Source organism: Lupinus angustifolius, chromosome LG07, assembly GCF_001865875.1.
Source record: "Lupinus angustifolius cultivar Tanjil chromosome LG07, LupAngTanjil_v1.0, whole genome shotgun sequence".
Lineage (NCBI taxonomy): Eukaryota > Viridiplantae > Streptophyta > Magnoliopsida > Fabales > Fabaceae > Lupinus > Lupinus angustifolius.
In genome coordinates this window covers 13,663,328-13,679,368 of record NC_032015.1, presented here as the reverse complement: position 1 = coordinate 13,679,368, position 16,041 = coordinate 13,663,328, and the positions used below count along the sequence as shown (strand labels likewise).

General features: G+C 29.3%; 1 protein-coding gene and 2 non-coding genes across 3 annotated transcripts; all 3 read left to right on the top strand.

Moving 5' to 3' along the window:
* Window positions 6,160–10,755, top strand: LOC109352419 (transcription factor bHLH104-like). Its single transcript, XM_019594399.1, has 5 exons — window positions 6,160–6,370; window positions 7,024–7,086; window positions 7,409–7,486; window positions 8,035–8,197; window positions 10,255–10,755. Exons 1-5 carry the CDS (start codon window positions 6,273–6,275, stop codon window positions 10,507–10,509), a joined length of 657 nt encoding a protein of 218 aa, XP_019449944.1. The 5' UTR covers window positions 6,160–6,272; the 3' UTR covers window positions 10,510–10,755.
* On the top strand, window positions 11,781–11,853 carry TRNAA-UGC. The gene has a single exon. It is a non-coding gene; the product is annotated as a tRNA-Ala (tRNA).
* On the top strand, window positions 13,548–13,620 carry TRNAA-UGC. Its single transcript has one exon. It is a non-coding gene; the product is annotated as a tRNA-Ala (tRNA).

Sequence of the window (16,041 nt, the reverse complement as noted above, 5' to 3'; positions counted from 1 at the left end):
TTAATGTCTTTGAATGTATTAATTGAGTAATATTAATTGGTAGTTACACTTTAGAAACTGAAATTATTAGGCATGATTGTCTTTGAATGTATTTTGCTCTATTATCTAAAAACTAAATAATTGTCCACCACAATTATTTTTGTATTTGATTTTTTATTGTATTTTTTGATTGAATTTCTCTTTAATAGGATGTAATAATGAAAATATTAAAGAAATTTCATTTGATTATGATAATTAATTGATTTGATTTATATTTTGATTGAATTATTTATGATTTGCTAATTTTAAGCAATGTTCATTATATATATAAATTTTCATAATTGTAAATAATATATTTGCAAAATATATTTGTATTCAATTCCATTTATATTCTTTTTTCATTTTTTTGAATTTATGGATCAATTACAAAATTTAAATTTATGGATCAATTATATTTATATGTAATTTGTCATGATTCATTCAACTCGATGCATATTTATAATTATACTGATAAAGAAATAATTAAATAATAATATCATAAAGAAACATAAAAGTTCAACATTTTCAGTCAGTTATAAAAATGATATTATACACATTTAATCAATTGTTAGTTACATTTTAGAAGTCAAAATCATTAGGCATGGTTGTCTTTGAATATCTTTTATTCCGTTATCTAAAAATTAAATAATTGTTCTCAAAATTAGTTTTGTGATTTGATTTTTCATTACATTTTTGGATTAATTTCTCTTTAATCTTTAATAGGATGTGACAATCAAAATATTAAAGCAATTTGATTTGATTGTGATAATTAATTTGTTTGATTTATATTTTGATTAAATTATTTATAATTCCTAATTTTAAGCAATCTTTATTATTGATATAAATTTTCCGTAAATAATAAATTTTCAGAATATTAATGTTTAATTCAATTTATATTCAATTGTTGTTTGAATTTATGGATCAGTTACAAAAATGAAATATAAATTTGCAGTATTATATTTAATGAATTTATGGAATATTAATTGAGTAATATCTACTCATTAATGTTTTACATCATTTCCGACAATTTCTGGATTCACTAATCTATAATTTATTCTGATTTATTGAATTGCATAACGTGTATGATTAATTGAGCATATTACACAATTATTTAACATTAGAAACTTAATGCACAATTATAATTATATTGATAAATAAATAATTATATTTTTAATGTCATAAATAAATATAAAATCTCAAATTTTATGGATCAATTTTAAAAATGATATTATACATAATTAATCAATTAAGTTAAACGATCAAATATAATAAGATGATGATACAATAAATTAACTCTATAATGCATGTGATTTATTTAAAAATAAAGGAATATGATTACCTATGCAATATTAAAATATAATGTTACTATAGCAATATTAAAATAATAATAATATGAATCATAACATATTGTTTGTAGTTATTTTAGAGTCAAATAATAATATTTATTTTTATACTAATCTTATTTTAGAATCAAATAATAATGAAATTATAAATTTATTGATGATTTTTTTTATTAATAGGATACTACTAACTATATCATATTATGTATGTGTAAAAAACAATGTTGGAAAAGTCGAGCAAGATGTTAAACCAGAAGAGGTACCATATTAAGTTTATCTGATTTAAACAGTTAAACTGTATGGTCTGACTGTATCATTTTATATATAATTAATAATTTTTAACAATATGAATGCACTAGTAACATATATGGTTTTAATCATGCGAATGCACGAGCAACATATATATTTTTAATCATAAAGACATATGTAATATGTGTTCTTAATTATGCGGCAAAAAAATACCGTCCCGTGCAAATGCACGGGTAACTTGCTAGTTTAAATGATATAAAAAGATCTCCATTCAAAAATATAATAAATAACTTTTGTACACTGTAGACTTTGGTTCAAATGTATGCATGGTCTAAAGTGGTTGTTAGGTTAAAAGAATTTTCTGCACCAGTGAATGACATAATTTTTTATGAGGAAAATAAAACATTTATCAATAGCGTAATCTGTTACCCTAGTTCTTTTTATAAGATCATTTTGGGTTACATGTTTCGTTATTTTTGTATGATTTTTTCAAAGTTTATCAAAATACACTTACATTAATTAATTGTAAAAAACCATTAATTAATTGAATAGAAATATAAGATAAATGACTCCTATTAATGAATGACAATTTTAGAAAAGTAGATTTAATTATTGAAAATTAAATGATATTAACAATATTAATTACATTCTTTAATTTATGATTTACGTGAAACTATTAAAAAATATAATGTATATATCTTTAATATATTATCAGAAAAAATAAAACATTTATATCTTATAAATGAGAGTAGAGGTAGTGTATATCTTTATTTTTTTATTAGAAAAACAATGAATTTATTAAGGGAGTAATGTATATTGTTTTGATGGATGTGAACCAAACATTGTTATTTTCTTTGTCCTCGACAATGATCTCTTATTTCAAAGTATGTCTAACAAAATTAAATATATGTTATTTTTTTATTGTCATTAGTTTGAGATATGGTTTGTGACATATTTTAGGATAACAAATCTTCATCCTCAATCCTGATTATAACTATATTTATTCCCACCATATTACATTAGATGATTCTTTAGCTCAAGTAGCTGCAGATTTGCTTTAATTTTTAGAGGGTAATATCTATATACTAATAGTATAAAGATTTATACATCAATATTGTATCATATATTATTCATTTGGATTACTTTTAATGCATAATATTAATTAGTAGTCATTAACCTATACCATACCAATCTTCCCCTCTCACCATTAGCCAGCAACCGATCTGTGATTTAAGAAGGGAAACATGAAAGTCCAGAATTCATGAACCTTAAAAGTTAAAACCCTATCAATGTCATGATCATCATCATCTGTTTGACTAATTCGTTAAGCAAGAAATGATGTTACAGATTCATGGTACATGGCCTTAACGTGTGTTTCTTGATAAGCCGCTGAAATTTTCAATCTATTTAAATATTCCCTATGCAAACAATTCTCTTCACACGACCATATATACCTTGACTATTGCACGTGGATCTATCTAACTATGGCAATTTGGATATACTTTAAATTTCATGCTAAAAATATTGTATAATGGCAGTGCTATACATGTGTAGCTGATCTATATTGGGGCTGTTTATTTAATTTGCTAGAATACTGTCATGTGCAACCATAATAGTTTCTATAAAGTTTTATGTTGTTTCTCCATAATCAAACATAACATTCATAATTTATACAAGTTTAGAATTAAATATGTATAACATTGTACACGCATAAATTTTAAACCAAATTATATAAGTTGGACAAAAAAAATAAAGACAAAATCATAATTTAAACTCATTATTATTAGTTTTACACTTAATCATTTTTAATCGAATGGATTAAGTTGAACCTGTTTTTTGCAAACTCAAAAGATACGTTAATGTCTTTTTTCTCCATATAGTGAAAAGTATGTAATAATATTTATGTAATATACTTAAAATAAAGATTTATACATAATTAATATATCAATTATCATTTATTTGTATGATTTTTTCTTAAGAATGAATGATAATTAACCATGAATAATGTATTTTTTCTCTAAAAAAATGTAACATATAAATACTCTCCATTGCCTAAAACTATCACATAAGAAACTCATTTGACAATTGATAGTTGCTTAGGTGGGCAAAATGCATTGGAAGTGGCCTTACATTTTGCTCTAAAATATGTATTTCTGATTATTGGGTGAAGTGAGTGCTTTAATAATCAAGATACTTTATTTTAATAATCAAGCCGTTATTTTAAAATTAAATGGAATAAGAACTGCCATGTGTCACAATTTGAGCCGTTGGCTTATCAATGTCTCATTCATGTCTATGCAATGTTAGAGGAAATGGCCAAAGTGAGGCAAGTAGAATTCAATTTTGTGAGTATAAGGCAAACATATATCATGCTAAAATTTGTCTAGAGAAAAATGTGTCCCTCAAATCATTCTTTGTTATGGAAATTCATAAAAATTGTGACTTAATCATCAAGAATTTCAAATGATATTTGAAAAAAATAAAAAAAATATATATAATAAGATTAAAATAAAATAGAATGTGCACTAAATTTTGTTATTTTAATAGTATGTATACTTTTTTAAAAAAAAATACCTTATAATAAAAACGAAAAAAATAATATTTAAAAAATATCTTATAATAAAAACTAATAAATTAATATTTTAATACATCCTAACTAGGGATGGTAATGGGTACCCAGATCTGTGGGTACCGATAAAAAATATCTGCAATCGATCGGGTTTGGGTAGAAATGGCAATGTGTACACGAATCGGTGGGTACCCGCAAAAAATACTTGTAACGGATCGGGTTTGGATCCGTGTTTTTGGACCCGTAGATAATGAGACCCAAGATTTTGAAATTGTTGGATGGTCCAGTTCCGGATAATGAGGTACCCAAACCTATAAGTACCTAGACCCACTATTCCTTATATATATAAGAGAATTCACTTACTCCAAGAATAAGTTTAAACAACTTATTTCACATCTTAACCATCAATTCTAGGGAAATCCAATGGTTTGAATTAGTGAGTGAATCTATACCATCAGATTTCTCTAGAATTGATGGCTAAGATGTGGATATGTGGATCTCTCTCTATATATATATTGTTAATCCATAATGTTATATTGTTAATTCGTAAATATAATTGATATGTGTAATATAATATTATGTTGATTGAACAATTCTTATTAAATCAGTTTTACATCATAATGTTAAATAGTCAATTTAAAATGTGTTTAAAACTTCAAAATAATTTTTTTATAATTTTTTCTCTTATTGATTACATAAATAAAATATAAGATTGTAGTAAACAAATACATAATTACTGGAAATTATTTTTAATGTTTTTAATTTGTGGATACCAACAAATCTGCTAGGTACTCAACTACTCGTGGGTAGCAAACCTAACGGGTATCAACATGGGCCTGGGTCCAAAAATGAAGCAACGGAGCGGGTCCGAGTAATGCACTACCCGGACTCAACTAGACTCATTGGCATCCATATGTTCGGGTCTGTGTTTTTGGACACATAGATAATGAGACCTGAGATTTTAAAACCATTTGTTGGATGGATCTGGGTTTGGGTCCAGACAATGAGGTCCTCAGACCCGATATTCCTTCATATATATATAGGAGGGGATCCACTTATTCCATGTTTTAGTCATCAATTCTAGAGAAATCCAAGGATTTGAATTAATGAGTAAATCTATACCATCATATTTCCTTATAATTGATCGCTAAGATGTGGAATATGTGGATCACTCTATGTATATTATTAATTCATAATGATATATTGTTAATTTGTAAATATGATTGATATGTTGTTAAACAGTGATATTACATTGTTAAGTAGTGATGTTATGTTATGTTACTAATTGATATGCGTAATATAATATTGTGTTGATTGAACAATTCTTAATCAATTTTATGTCATAATGTTGAAATAGTGAATTTAAAATGTGTTCAAAACTTTAAATTATTTTTTATAATTTTTCTCTTGTTGTTTACCTAAATAACTTATTATAAGATTGTAGTCAACAAATATACAACTACATAAATTATTGGAAATTATTCTTAATGTTTTTTAATTTGTGGATACCCGCAGATCCACTGGTTACCCACAGACCCATAGATAATAGACCTGGTAGGTATTAGCATGGGTCTGAAATAGATCTCGAATAAAAAATAAAACAATAAGGCGAGTTAGGATAATGCACTACTCGAATTCAACCTTAGCCATTAGCATCCAGAATCATATGTAAATATAAATGTAATTCGGTGAAATTAAAAGGAACACAATAAAGTAAATAAAGGTTCTGTTGAATAAGTGTTCATAAAAAAAGTAAATAGAAGTTCTTTAAATCACGATAAGTAGAAAAGTTAAACAGATAGTTAAAAAATTTAAAAATATAATATTACTTTACTATTTTGTTTTATTTGAATAAAGAAATGTGTTTAATATAATTATATATGATATATTGTTTACCCAATTAAACTACTTCATCCAGATTTTCCGATTAATATCAGGCTCCTGTTTCATACTATTTGGAAAAAAAAAACAATACAGTAAATAAACGTTGTTTTATTTATTTTAATGATAATAATTTGGTTTTGTTATTATTATTGACATGAATCTAGGTTTTGTAGTTTGTTATTGGGAATATAGAAGCTTGAATTGTGAAGCAAATGGATTCCTTAGAAAACAGCGCCTCTTGGGATGATTTTCTTCATTTCATCGATCCTAATCCCTCTTCACCCACTGATTTCCTTCTCTCAAATCCAAGGTTCTTTTTTTTTTTAATTTAACTTTTTTATTTTCCTTTTCTTTTTTAATTCATCTTGTGTTTGGTTTCACATTAATTATGCAATCTATTTGCCTATATGATTCAGAAGACAAAATTGAATTATTATTGTTTGAGGTAATCAATATGATTGATAGTAGTTCATTGCAGTCATAGTTCAATTTTGTTTTTAAATTATTTAATTTTGTCATATAGGAGGTATCCTAGGTTGTAATAGTAAGATTGTTTGCCTTCCAACATGATGATATGGTTCAAATCTTAGAAACATTATGCTTACATGTACCACCATTTGAGAGTCTCGTGCACCGAGTTGTTCTTTATTTAATTTTGTCACATGATGAAAGATAATTATTTGGAATTCCATGTTGCATGATTGGCTTCATGTTTTCTTATACACCCATGTCTGATTTTTCAATTTAGATGCTTCATGGTCTCCTTGATCATTGGATTTGGAGGAAAATGGTGTTTTTTTTCATTTTTGTTATTATTAAATTTACCTACCATTTTCTTCCAAGCCTTTTTGTTATATTAATCGATATTATTGATTGTTCATTGGTGTAGTTCGAGTTTTTTGTTGTTGATTATGTTTTGTGTGGCAGGCATAGCTAACACAACCTTTTATATGTATTTTCTAGTGTGAGCACGGAAATTGACTTTTCGGGTGGTGCTGTTGCCTGTCAAGAGAGCTCCAGGAAGAGGTATATTTTCTGTCACTTATGAAGTGATTTACTTTCCGAGGATGGGATAAGTCTCGACAATTGGGTGAAAATATGATTTTGGTTCCATATAATCTTTTTTTCTGTATTGAATTCACTAACAAGAAAAATCTAAACTTCAAATCATGCATGATGAAGGATGGTACATGATTGTATCTCCTTTTTCAATTGCAGTTTTTATCTAGTAGATAGGTCGGGTATTTACCTTTCCATTTGTTTTTATCTTAGGAGTCATGATATTATCATTTGAATAATTTGATTGTTTGATTATTTTTATGATAAATCTCTTGGTAATTATTTGTAGGTTACGGGCTGATTCATGCCCCAGGGCAGGTGCAAAAGCTTGCCGGGAGAAATTGCGGAGGGAGAAATTCAATGAAAGGCATGCATCATGCTTCTAAATATTAAATTGATAGTTGATGTTTAAAAACCTGCTTTTCTAGATTTTCATGTGGCTTAGTAGCTGTTGTAGATTGTGCTGAACAGTTTTTGCTACTTTTGTACAAGGAATATATACTCATTACTCTGCAATCTTGTTGCTTCACACACTTAGTTGGTGTTTCATACCCTGTCATTTTAGGTACTCAAGTTAGGTGCTTGTGTTTGGTACACTAGTGTTTGAAGCTTATAGCACTGACATCTAGGATAGTTGTTAGGTATAGGATCCCACCAATTGCAGATATTTTTGTATCTTGCTGAAAGGCTGGGAATATGGCATCCCTGAGCTTAAAGGCTATACTAACTTTATAAATTACCAGTTGTATCATTCTTTTATAATTTTCAATTTTATGTCAAAGATATTATCTAGATACCGAGATACCTAGGTATAAAAGATACTCGTATACCACACATGTTATTGTTCTTTTTGTATTGTGTTTTCTATATTTCTTCTAATGATAAAGAAGAAGAACTTGATTGTGATTATTGCAGGTTTTGTGACTTGAGCTCTGTTTTGGAAACTGGGAGACCTGTGAAAACGGATAAACCAGCTATACTTGATGACGCTATCAGAGTCTTGACCCAACTTAAAACTGAAGCTCAGGAACTCAAAGAAACACATGAAAAATTATTAGAGGAAATAAAATGTTTAAAGGTTAGTTTAAATTCAACTTCTCAATAACATGGTTTATTAATTATTTCAACTTAGTCTTGTGAACAAATTCCGCATAATCCTTTCTTTAAGGCATCATTTTTTTATTTACTAAATCAGTGTAATGTGTTTCCTATTTAGTTCTGTTAATTTGTTTAGTTTCACATGCTATGTTCTGACATGTTCATTATGTTATGACTCCTTTGTTTCTATCTACATTCTAGTTTGTTATGAAACCTTTGTTCTCTTGTCTCATCAATATTGCATATTCTGCTGTTGGTATGCATGAATAATTTGTAAATCAGTTGATTGGTACACTAGCACTTATATTTTTCAGTTGTTTTATCATCTCTCATGTTCAGTTGTATTCTTCAAGTTTAGGATTAGCAATAAGAGACATAAGGTTCGAAGAAACATACATTTGCTCCACACCATTGGTATAAACTGCTTTCTTTGCTACCACACCTCTTAGCAAGTAAATTGTGCGTCTAGGACTCTAGGATGAGCGATTGGCTTGCTTTACCAGACCACATAACTAAGCATTAATTATCTTCCATCTCTCAGTTAAGGTACCAGATATTTAACAATATGATTTTATGGAATATCTACTAAGAAACCCCAAAACCTTGCTCAATAATTGCCTTCCCTCTCCTATATATTTTACTCCTTAGTGGAATATCCCACCTTGCTTCCCTCTCTCTTACTGCCACCTCAGCATTCTGTTTTGTTGTGGCCTGTTAGTGTGAGCATTCCACATATTCCTCATTTTATCCTCCTTATTCCACTTGTGGGTCTAACACTCCAGGTGTTGAGTGTATTCTTGCACTTGAAGCCATAGGTCAATTTTTGGTAGACAAGTAGCGTAGTTAACTCCATCTAGCTTGTCAGCAGAAATAGCAGATGAAATAAGGTTTGTGGAAACAAGAGGTTCCGATGTAATTCTGCATGACAAGAAAAATGAGAGATTAGATTTGTAATAGGGCTCAACAGGACAGGACGAAAGGGGGTGAAATAGAGCTGGAAAGAGTATATAGGAGGTATCCAGTGTCTTCTGTTTGGTGGAAGAGTAGTCGCATTGTCACACACTGAAAACATGATGGCGCATGGTGCAAGTGGATATTGGTGACATGCTTCTGGGGTCCTGTTGACCAGATAGTCCGACACTTCCAAGGTGTTGTCAAATTGCTAAAAGATAATCACCTCCGGAGATCTCATGGTGGGTAATGGAGCCTTTGGCAATTTCCTCAAGATACCATCGTAACAATCAGAGAAAATGAGATAAACCAGAGTTTTGGAATGGAGAAGTGAGACTTTCTGTCAACTACTGTGATTATTCAAAATGGTGAGATTGTTCCACGAGCTAACTTTACATAGAAGATTATACTAAACAACAAGAAAACAACTATTTGTTTAGCATTAGCAGTAAAAAAAGTACACCTTTTGCATGAAGATAACTTTAAAAAGGTATTATACTATCAACAAGAAAACAACTATTTGTTTAGCAGTAATTAAAGTACATCATTAGCATGAAGCAAATACTGAAGTGCCAAAGTCGTAAGGAGCTTGTTATTTTACATTTGATGCCCCTCTCTCACTTATATTGTGCACAATATGTTCATGGGTCCTGCAGAAATTTTTTGTTCTGAAATATAATTAGGAAGGTCCCAAATGGATATTCTTGTAGGCATTGGTCGGTCTTTGCCTTCTGGCTTTACTGATGTTTATAAAAACCATACAGACTATGAAAACTAGTGAATCATTCCTAAAATCACAGAAAATTAAAGCATGGTAGCACAGATAAGACACGTGAGAGAAATGAAGAAATTTGTTTGCTGTTTTAGTGGCCATATCTAGAGAATTTGTTGAAAGTAGCTTGGTTGTGTCCACTGTGTATGAACCATGTTGCTTCCATGTCCATACCAATTTCAACTATATGTATTAAATTTAACTTGTATGAACATGTGCCAATTGTTCTCCATGACTTAGGTTACTACAACAACGGTCTTGCATTGCTAGAGTGTTTCTGTTTTCGACTACATCATATCTTTTTTCTGTAACAGGCAGAGAAAAAGGAACTCCGCGAAGAGAAACTTGTTCTGAAAGCAGATAAAGAAAAGATTGAGAAGCACTTGAAAGGTTTCTCCATTCCACATGCAGGGTTTATGCCGCCGCCACCTCATGTAGCTGCATATCAAGGAGGTATGAACAAGATGGCTGTTTATCCAAACTATGGTTATATCCCAATGTGGCAATATCTTCCTCTCTCTACCAGAGATACATCTCATGATCATGAACTTAGGCCTCCTGCTGCATAGTTACTTGAATTACTGCTTTTAGGATATTATTTTAATGCTTCATTTTATTTGACAACTTTGTTGAAGCATTGACATGTAAATATTGACATTGCTTCTAGTTTATGGTTTTATTTTTGGCTTAATCTAGCAACATGTGCTAAAATAGGCTTAGAAGTATTCTCTGATTGCAATGATATGAGTATGAGAACTCTATTGATGTCCATTACATGTTACCCAGATCATAGTACCTGGTAATTTAAAATGGAATTCTTCAAAATCTGAGTCTTTATTCCCAATAAAAATCATATTATGAAATGTGGATTGCATGCATCATCCTAGTTTCTGTAATTGAAATACCAACTAGGAAAATATCAAAGAGCTAATAATCATGTAAATAAAATAAGCTAGAACTTTTGAGTAGGCATGTCATTTTTGCTTACATGCTAGCCACATGAATTTTATACTGCAGTTTTTTATAGAACTGGTCCAGAAATCAAAGAATTAAAAAAATGACGCTATATCCTCATCGGTACTTTATATTAATGAATCATCAATTTTTGGAAGAAAGATTTTGTTATATTTTGAAATATGACAGCATCTAAACATAATTATAATATTTATATATTGTTAGTGTAAAGATTAGTACACAATCAATTCATTATTTATTTATATTACTTCTATTAAGAGTCAATAATAATTAAATATAAATGATGGGTGTTACATAAATGTTGTAAAAAATTCTTACATTGTCAAGATTATATATCATTCTCTTATACACCCATATATATATATATATATATATATAAAAGTTATTTATCACGGGGGATAGTAAGAATGAAGATAAAGATACAACATGGTTTATATCCTATAAATAATAACAACTTGAGCCTATCAACAACCAATAAATGTTTACTGCTTTCAATGGATGGTTTAAAGTATTGAATAATTGTCATGTTGTTGAGATGATGCACTTGCCACTTAGTGCCCCATGTTTTGATAATAATAATTCATGGAGATGGTTTTTAAAGAGGAAAATTCCGTATGCCGTGTGTGCATATTGCATGGATTCTTGACTTTATTTTGAAGTATCTTGTGATTGATTGCATTCCAATATTCTAAGTGGTAATCCATTTAGAATAATATTAAATGTGGAAGGTATTTGGCAATCATTTGAGCTCACAAAAATAAGTGTTTACTTTGTGTGATAAGTAATAATCGTTCGAATGTATTAATAGTTTTCAGAAATAATAAATTAAAGATCATTAAGGATAATATGAACTTAACAATCAAATGGGGATGTAGCTCAAATGGTAGAGCGCCCGCTTTGCATGCGGGAGGTACAGGGTTCGATCCCCTGCATCTCCAAAACTTTTTTTTATCCACGTTTTAATTTTTTCATACTTTTTGTTTCACTGTTTAATTTATTGTCTCGTCATTTTTCCAAGTTTCTGTGGAAATATAAGATGAAAAACTCCCCTCACTTGCTCAAAATTCAGATCATTTGAGATGTTGAAGAGTTTAATTACTTGAAAAGAAGAAAAGGATTGTCTAAGTTGCGTCTTCAATGATAAGATTGTCAAGGTAACGGAATGAATATTTGAACCTTGGAATTGCCCATTGATAATAAGTATTCCTATATCACAAAATATGGCATTGGTAGAATGGTATAGGATCTAATCATTTACTATTCTTGAGAGCAACATTTTTTAAATGGACAATCAAATCAATACATCTATTCATTTAAATTATTTTTTTAAAGAGTTAATTATAATAAAACATAAATGATGAAAAATATAATAACAGTTTATAAAACTCATCCACTATTAATATATATATTTTTCTCATATAAATATTTGTCTCATAATATAAATAAAAATGAAGGATCAATTTGGTAGTAAGGTGGTAACAATTAAGTGCATGTAGTGAGAAATGCATATTTAAGGCTTCAAAGCATCTTTATCGGTAAAGGCAAAAATGTAGTAACTACTAGGACTCGATTCTACCCACTCACTTGGTTTGACTCGATTATGATCAGTTCCAAATAGGGTTGAGTTTTATTAGTTTAATGTTGAGTTTTGGTTTAAAAATTAGATCTGTACAATGTTTAGAACCGAATAGGGGACAAACATGACTCAGCCCAGACTCTTCTCATGGTTATTCACTCATCACATTTGAACGTAGGGGTGAGCATGAGATATGTTGGGATGAGTTAAGCATGTCCCTCACACTCTCTAAACATTGATTGGGTCAATTTTTGAACTCGAACTCGTCCCTAATTATGATAAGATGCGTGAGGGACGAGTCCAAAATAAGACGGGTCAAGATAATGACTAATACGAGTTGAAAAAGGACAAAATGACAAAAGTAGATTTTTTTTACAAATCTTTAAGCTTGTAGAATCAAAATTATTACAATCTATATATAAACTCAACTAAAACATACATCTCATATACATCAGTATATAAACTACAAACCATATATCGCATCCTTCAAACTAAAAACTATCACAATCACATAACTGAAAATTATAGAAGATATTAAAAATTTCTGAACAATTTAAACACTTAAGTGTCAACAATTTGGATCATATGATAAGTAAGAATGAAGATAAAGATACAACATGGTTTATATCCTATAAATAATAACAACTTGAGCCTATCAACAACCAATAAATGTTTACTGCTTTCAATGGATGGTTTAAAGTATTGAATAATTGTCATGTTGTTGAGATGATGCACTTGCCACTTAGTGCCCCATGTTTTGATAATAATAATTCATGGAGATGGTTTTTAAAGAGGAAAATTCCGTATGCCGTGTGTGCATATTGCATGGATTCTTGACTTTATTTTGAAGTATCTTGTGATTGATTGCATTCCAATATTCTAAGTGGTAATCCATTTAGAATAATATTAAATGTGGAAGGTATTTGGCAATCATTTGAGCTCACAAAAATAAGTGTTTACTTTGTGTGATAAGTAATAATCGTTCGAATGTATTAATAGTTTTCAGAAATAATAAATTAAAGATCATTAAGGATAATATGAACTTAACAATCAAATGGGGATGTAGCTCAAATGGTAGAGCGCCCGCTTTGCATGCGGGAGGTACAGGGTTCGATCCCCTGCATCTCCAAAACTTTTTTTTATCCACGTTTTAATTTTTTCATACTTTTTGTTTCACTGTTTAATTTATTGTCTCGTCATTTTTCCAAGTTTCTGTGGAAATATAAGATGAAAAACTCCCCTCACTTGCTCAAAATTCAGATCATTTGAGATGTTGAAGAGTTTAATTACTTGAAAAGAAGAAAAGGATTGTCTAAGTTGCGTCTTCAATGATAAGATTGTCAAGGTAACGGAATGAATATTTGAACCTTGGAATTGCCCATTGATAATAAGTATTCCTATATCACAAAATATGGCATTGGTAGAATGGTATAGGATCTAATCATTTACTATTCTTGAGAGCAACATTTTTTAAATGGACAATCAAATCAATACATCTATTCATTTAAATTATTTTTTTAAAGAGTTAATTATAATAAAACATAAATGATGAAAAATATAATAACAGTTTATAAAACTCATCCACTATTAATATATATATTTTTCTCATATAAATATTTGTCTCATAATATAAATAAAAATGAAGGATCAATTTGGTAGTAAGGTGGTAACAATTAAGTGCATGTAGTGAGAAATGCATATTTAAGGCTTCAAAGCATCTTTATCGGTAAAGGCAAAAATGTAGTAACTACTAGGACTCGATTCTACCCACTCACTTGGTTTGACTCGATTATGATCAGTTCCAAATAGGGTTGAGTTTTATTAGTTTAATGTTGAGTTTTGGTTTAAAAATTAGATCTGTACAATGTTTAGAACCGAATAGGGGACAAACATGACTCAGCCCAGACTCTTCTCATGGTTATTCACTCATCACATTTGAACGTAGGGGTGAGCATGAGATATGTTGGGATGAGTTAAGCATGTCCCTCACACTCTCTAAACATTGATTGGGTCAATTTTTGAACTCGAACTCGTCCCTAATTATGATAAGATGCGTGAGGGACGAGTCCAAAATAAGACGGGTCAAGATAATGACTAATACGAGTTGAAAAAGGACAAAATGACAAAAGTAGATTTTTTTTACAAATCTTTAAGCTTGTAGAATCAAAATTATTACAATCTATATATAAACTCAACTAAAACATACATCTCATATACATCAGTATATAAACTACAAACCATATATCGCATCCTTCAAACTAAAAACTATCACAATCACATAACTGAAAATTATAGAAGATATTAAAAATTTCTGAACAATTTAAACACTTAAGTGTCAACAATTTGGATCATATGATAAGTGATGTGAATATGTTGTGTGGACTTGTAGGTAATTGAGTTATGTGGACTGAACATAATGGGTATTGGTAGGTACTTATTCAACTATTCTTTTATATATATAACTATAAGGGATGAGCCATGTGACTTGGATATAGACCCGAACCTGTCCTTTTTTGACGATAGGTCTGTCCCTTTTAATCGGTCTGTCCTTTTTTTATTTATTTAGACGGTTCAGACCGTCCCTAAGTCATCGGGTTGAGACGGGTCTAGGGTCGAGCCGAGTCTTGCTCACCTCTATTTGAATGTGTCTCTATTCAATTATGTACAGAATAACGACATCTCTGTGATTAAAAGTATGATTGATTCTTTAATTTTTTAATGATATATACATGATTAATAATATATATATATATATATATATATATATATATATATGTCAAATTACATATTCATAATACTAAATAACATTGAGAAAATTTTATCTAAAAAATGTATGCATAATATTTAAACGAGTCTAGATTCGAGTTCATAAGCTAACCAAATTGATATTTCAGATCGGATTAACTTTGAATCTATAATCAGATGTGGGTTCAAATAAATGTCAAAATGGATAAGCTTTACTTGGTCCAACTTTGCTCATATTCACCCTAGTTGCACCATTGAAAAACAATTGATTTATGGTATTGAAACTTAATACAATTGAATATTGAAATTGTAATGTTTCATTTGTAATTTTAAAACTATTATATTCATGTGGAAAAAGGTAAAGTTTAGCGATAGAAATTATGTATTTAATTATCCATTAGTCTTATTTTACATTTGTTAGTAGCATTTTTTTGGTATTACAAAAAGTATCTCTTACCTTTTTGGGTAAGAAACTAATCCCTTTCGGGGTTTGTGACTACCCAAATCTAAATAACATTGAGAAAATTTTATCTAAAAAATGTATGCATAATATTTAATCAAGTCTATGTTTAGGTTCATAGGCTAACTGTAACGCTCCGAAAAATAATTCTCAAAAACATTGCGGAAAAATGAGTAAATTTTTTTTCTTTGGATAAAGAGATTGTATAAAATTGTTTCCTTTTTAAAACCTTCATTTTCCGGGACATCACTTTAAGTAACTCAAATGCGGAAAATCAACTTATCGTTATCGAATGATAACTTAACCTGATTCACAATTTCCTGAATAACACAATGCATATAAACG

Excerpts from the sequence above, each read along its gene's own strand:
- LOC109352419 (XM_019594399.1), top strand. The coding sequence starts at position 6,273 with ATGGATTCCTTAGAAAACAGCGCCTCTTGGGATGATTTTCTTCATTTC. Across the intron at positions 6,371-7,023 it reads TTCCTTCTCTCAAATCCAAG|TGTGAGCACGGAAATTGACT; the intron begins GTTCTTTTTTTT and ends TGTATTTTCTAG. Across the intron at positions 8,198-10,254 it reads AGGAAATAAAATGTTTAAAG|GCAGAGAAAAAGGAACTCCG; the intron begins GTTAGTTTAAAT and ends TTTCTGTAACAG.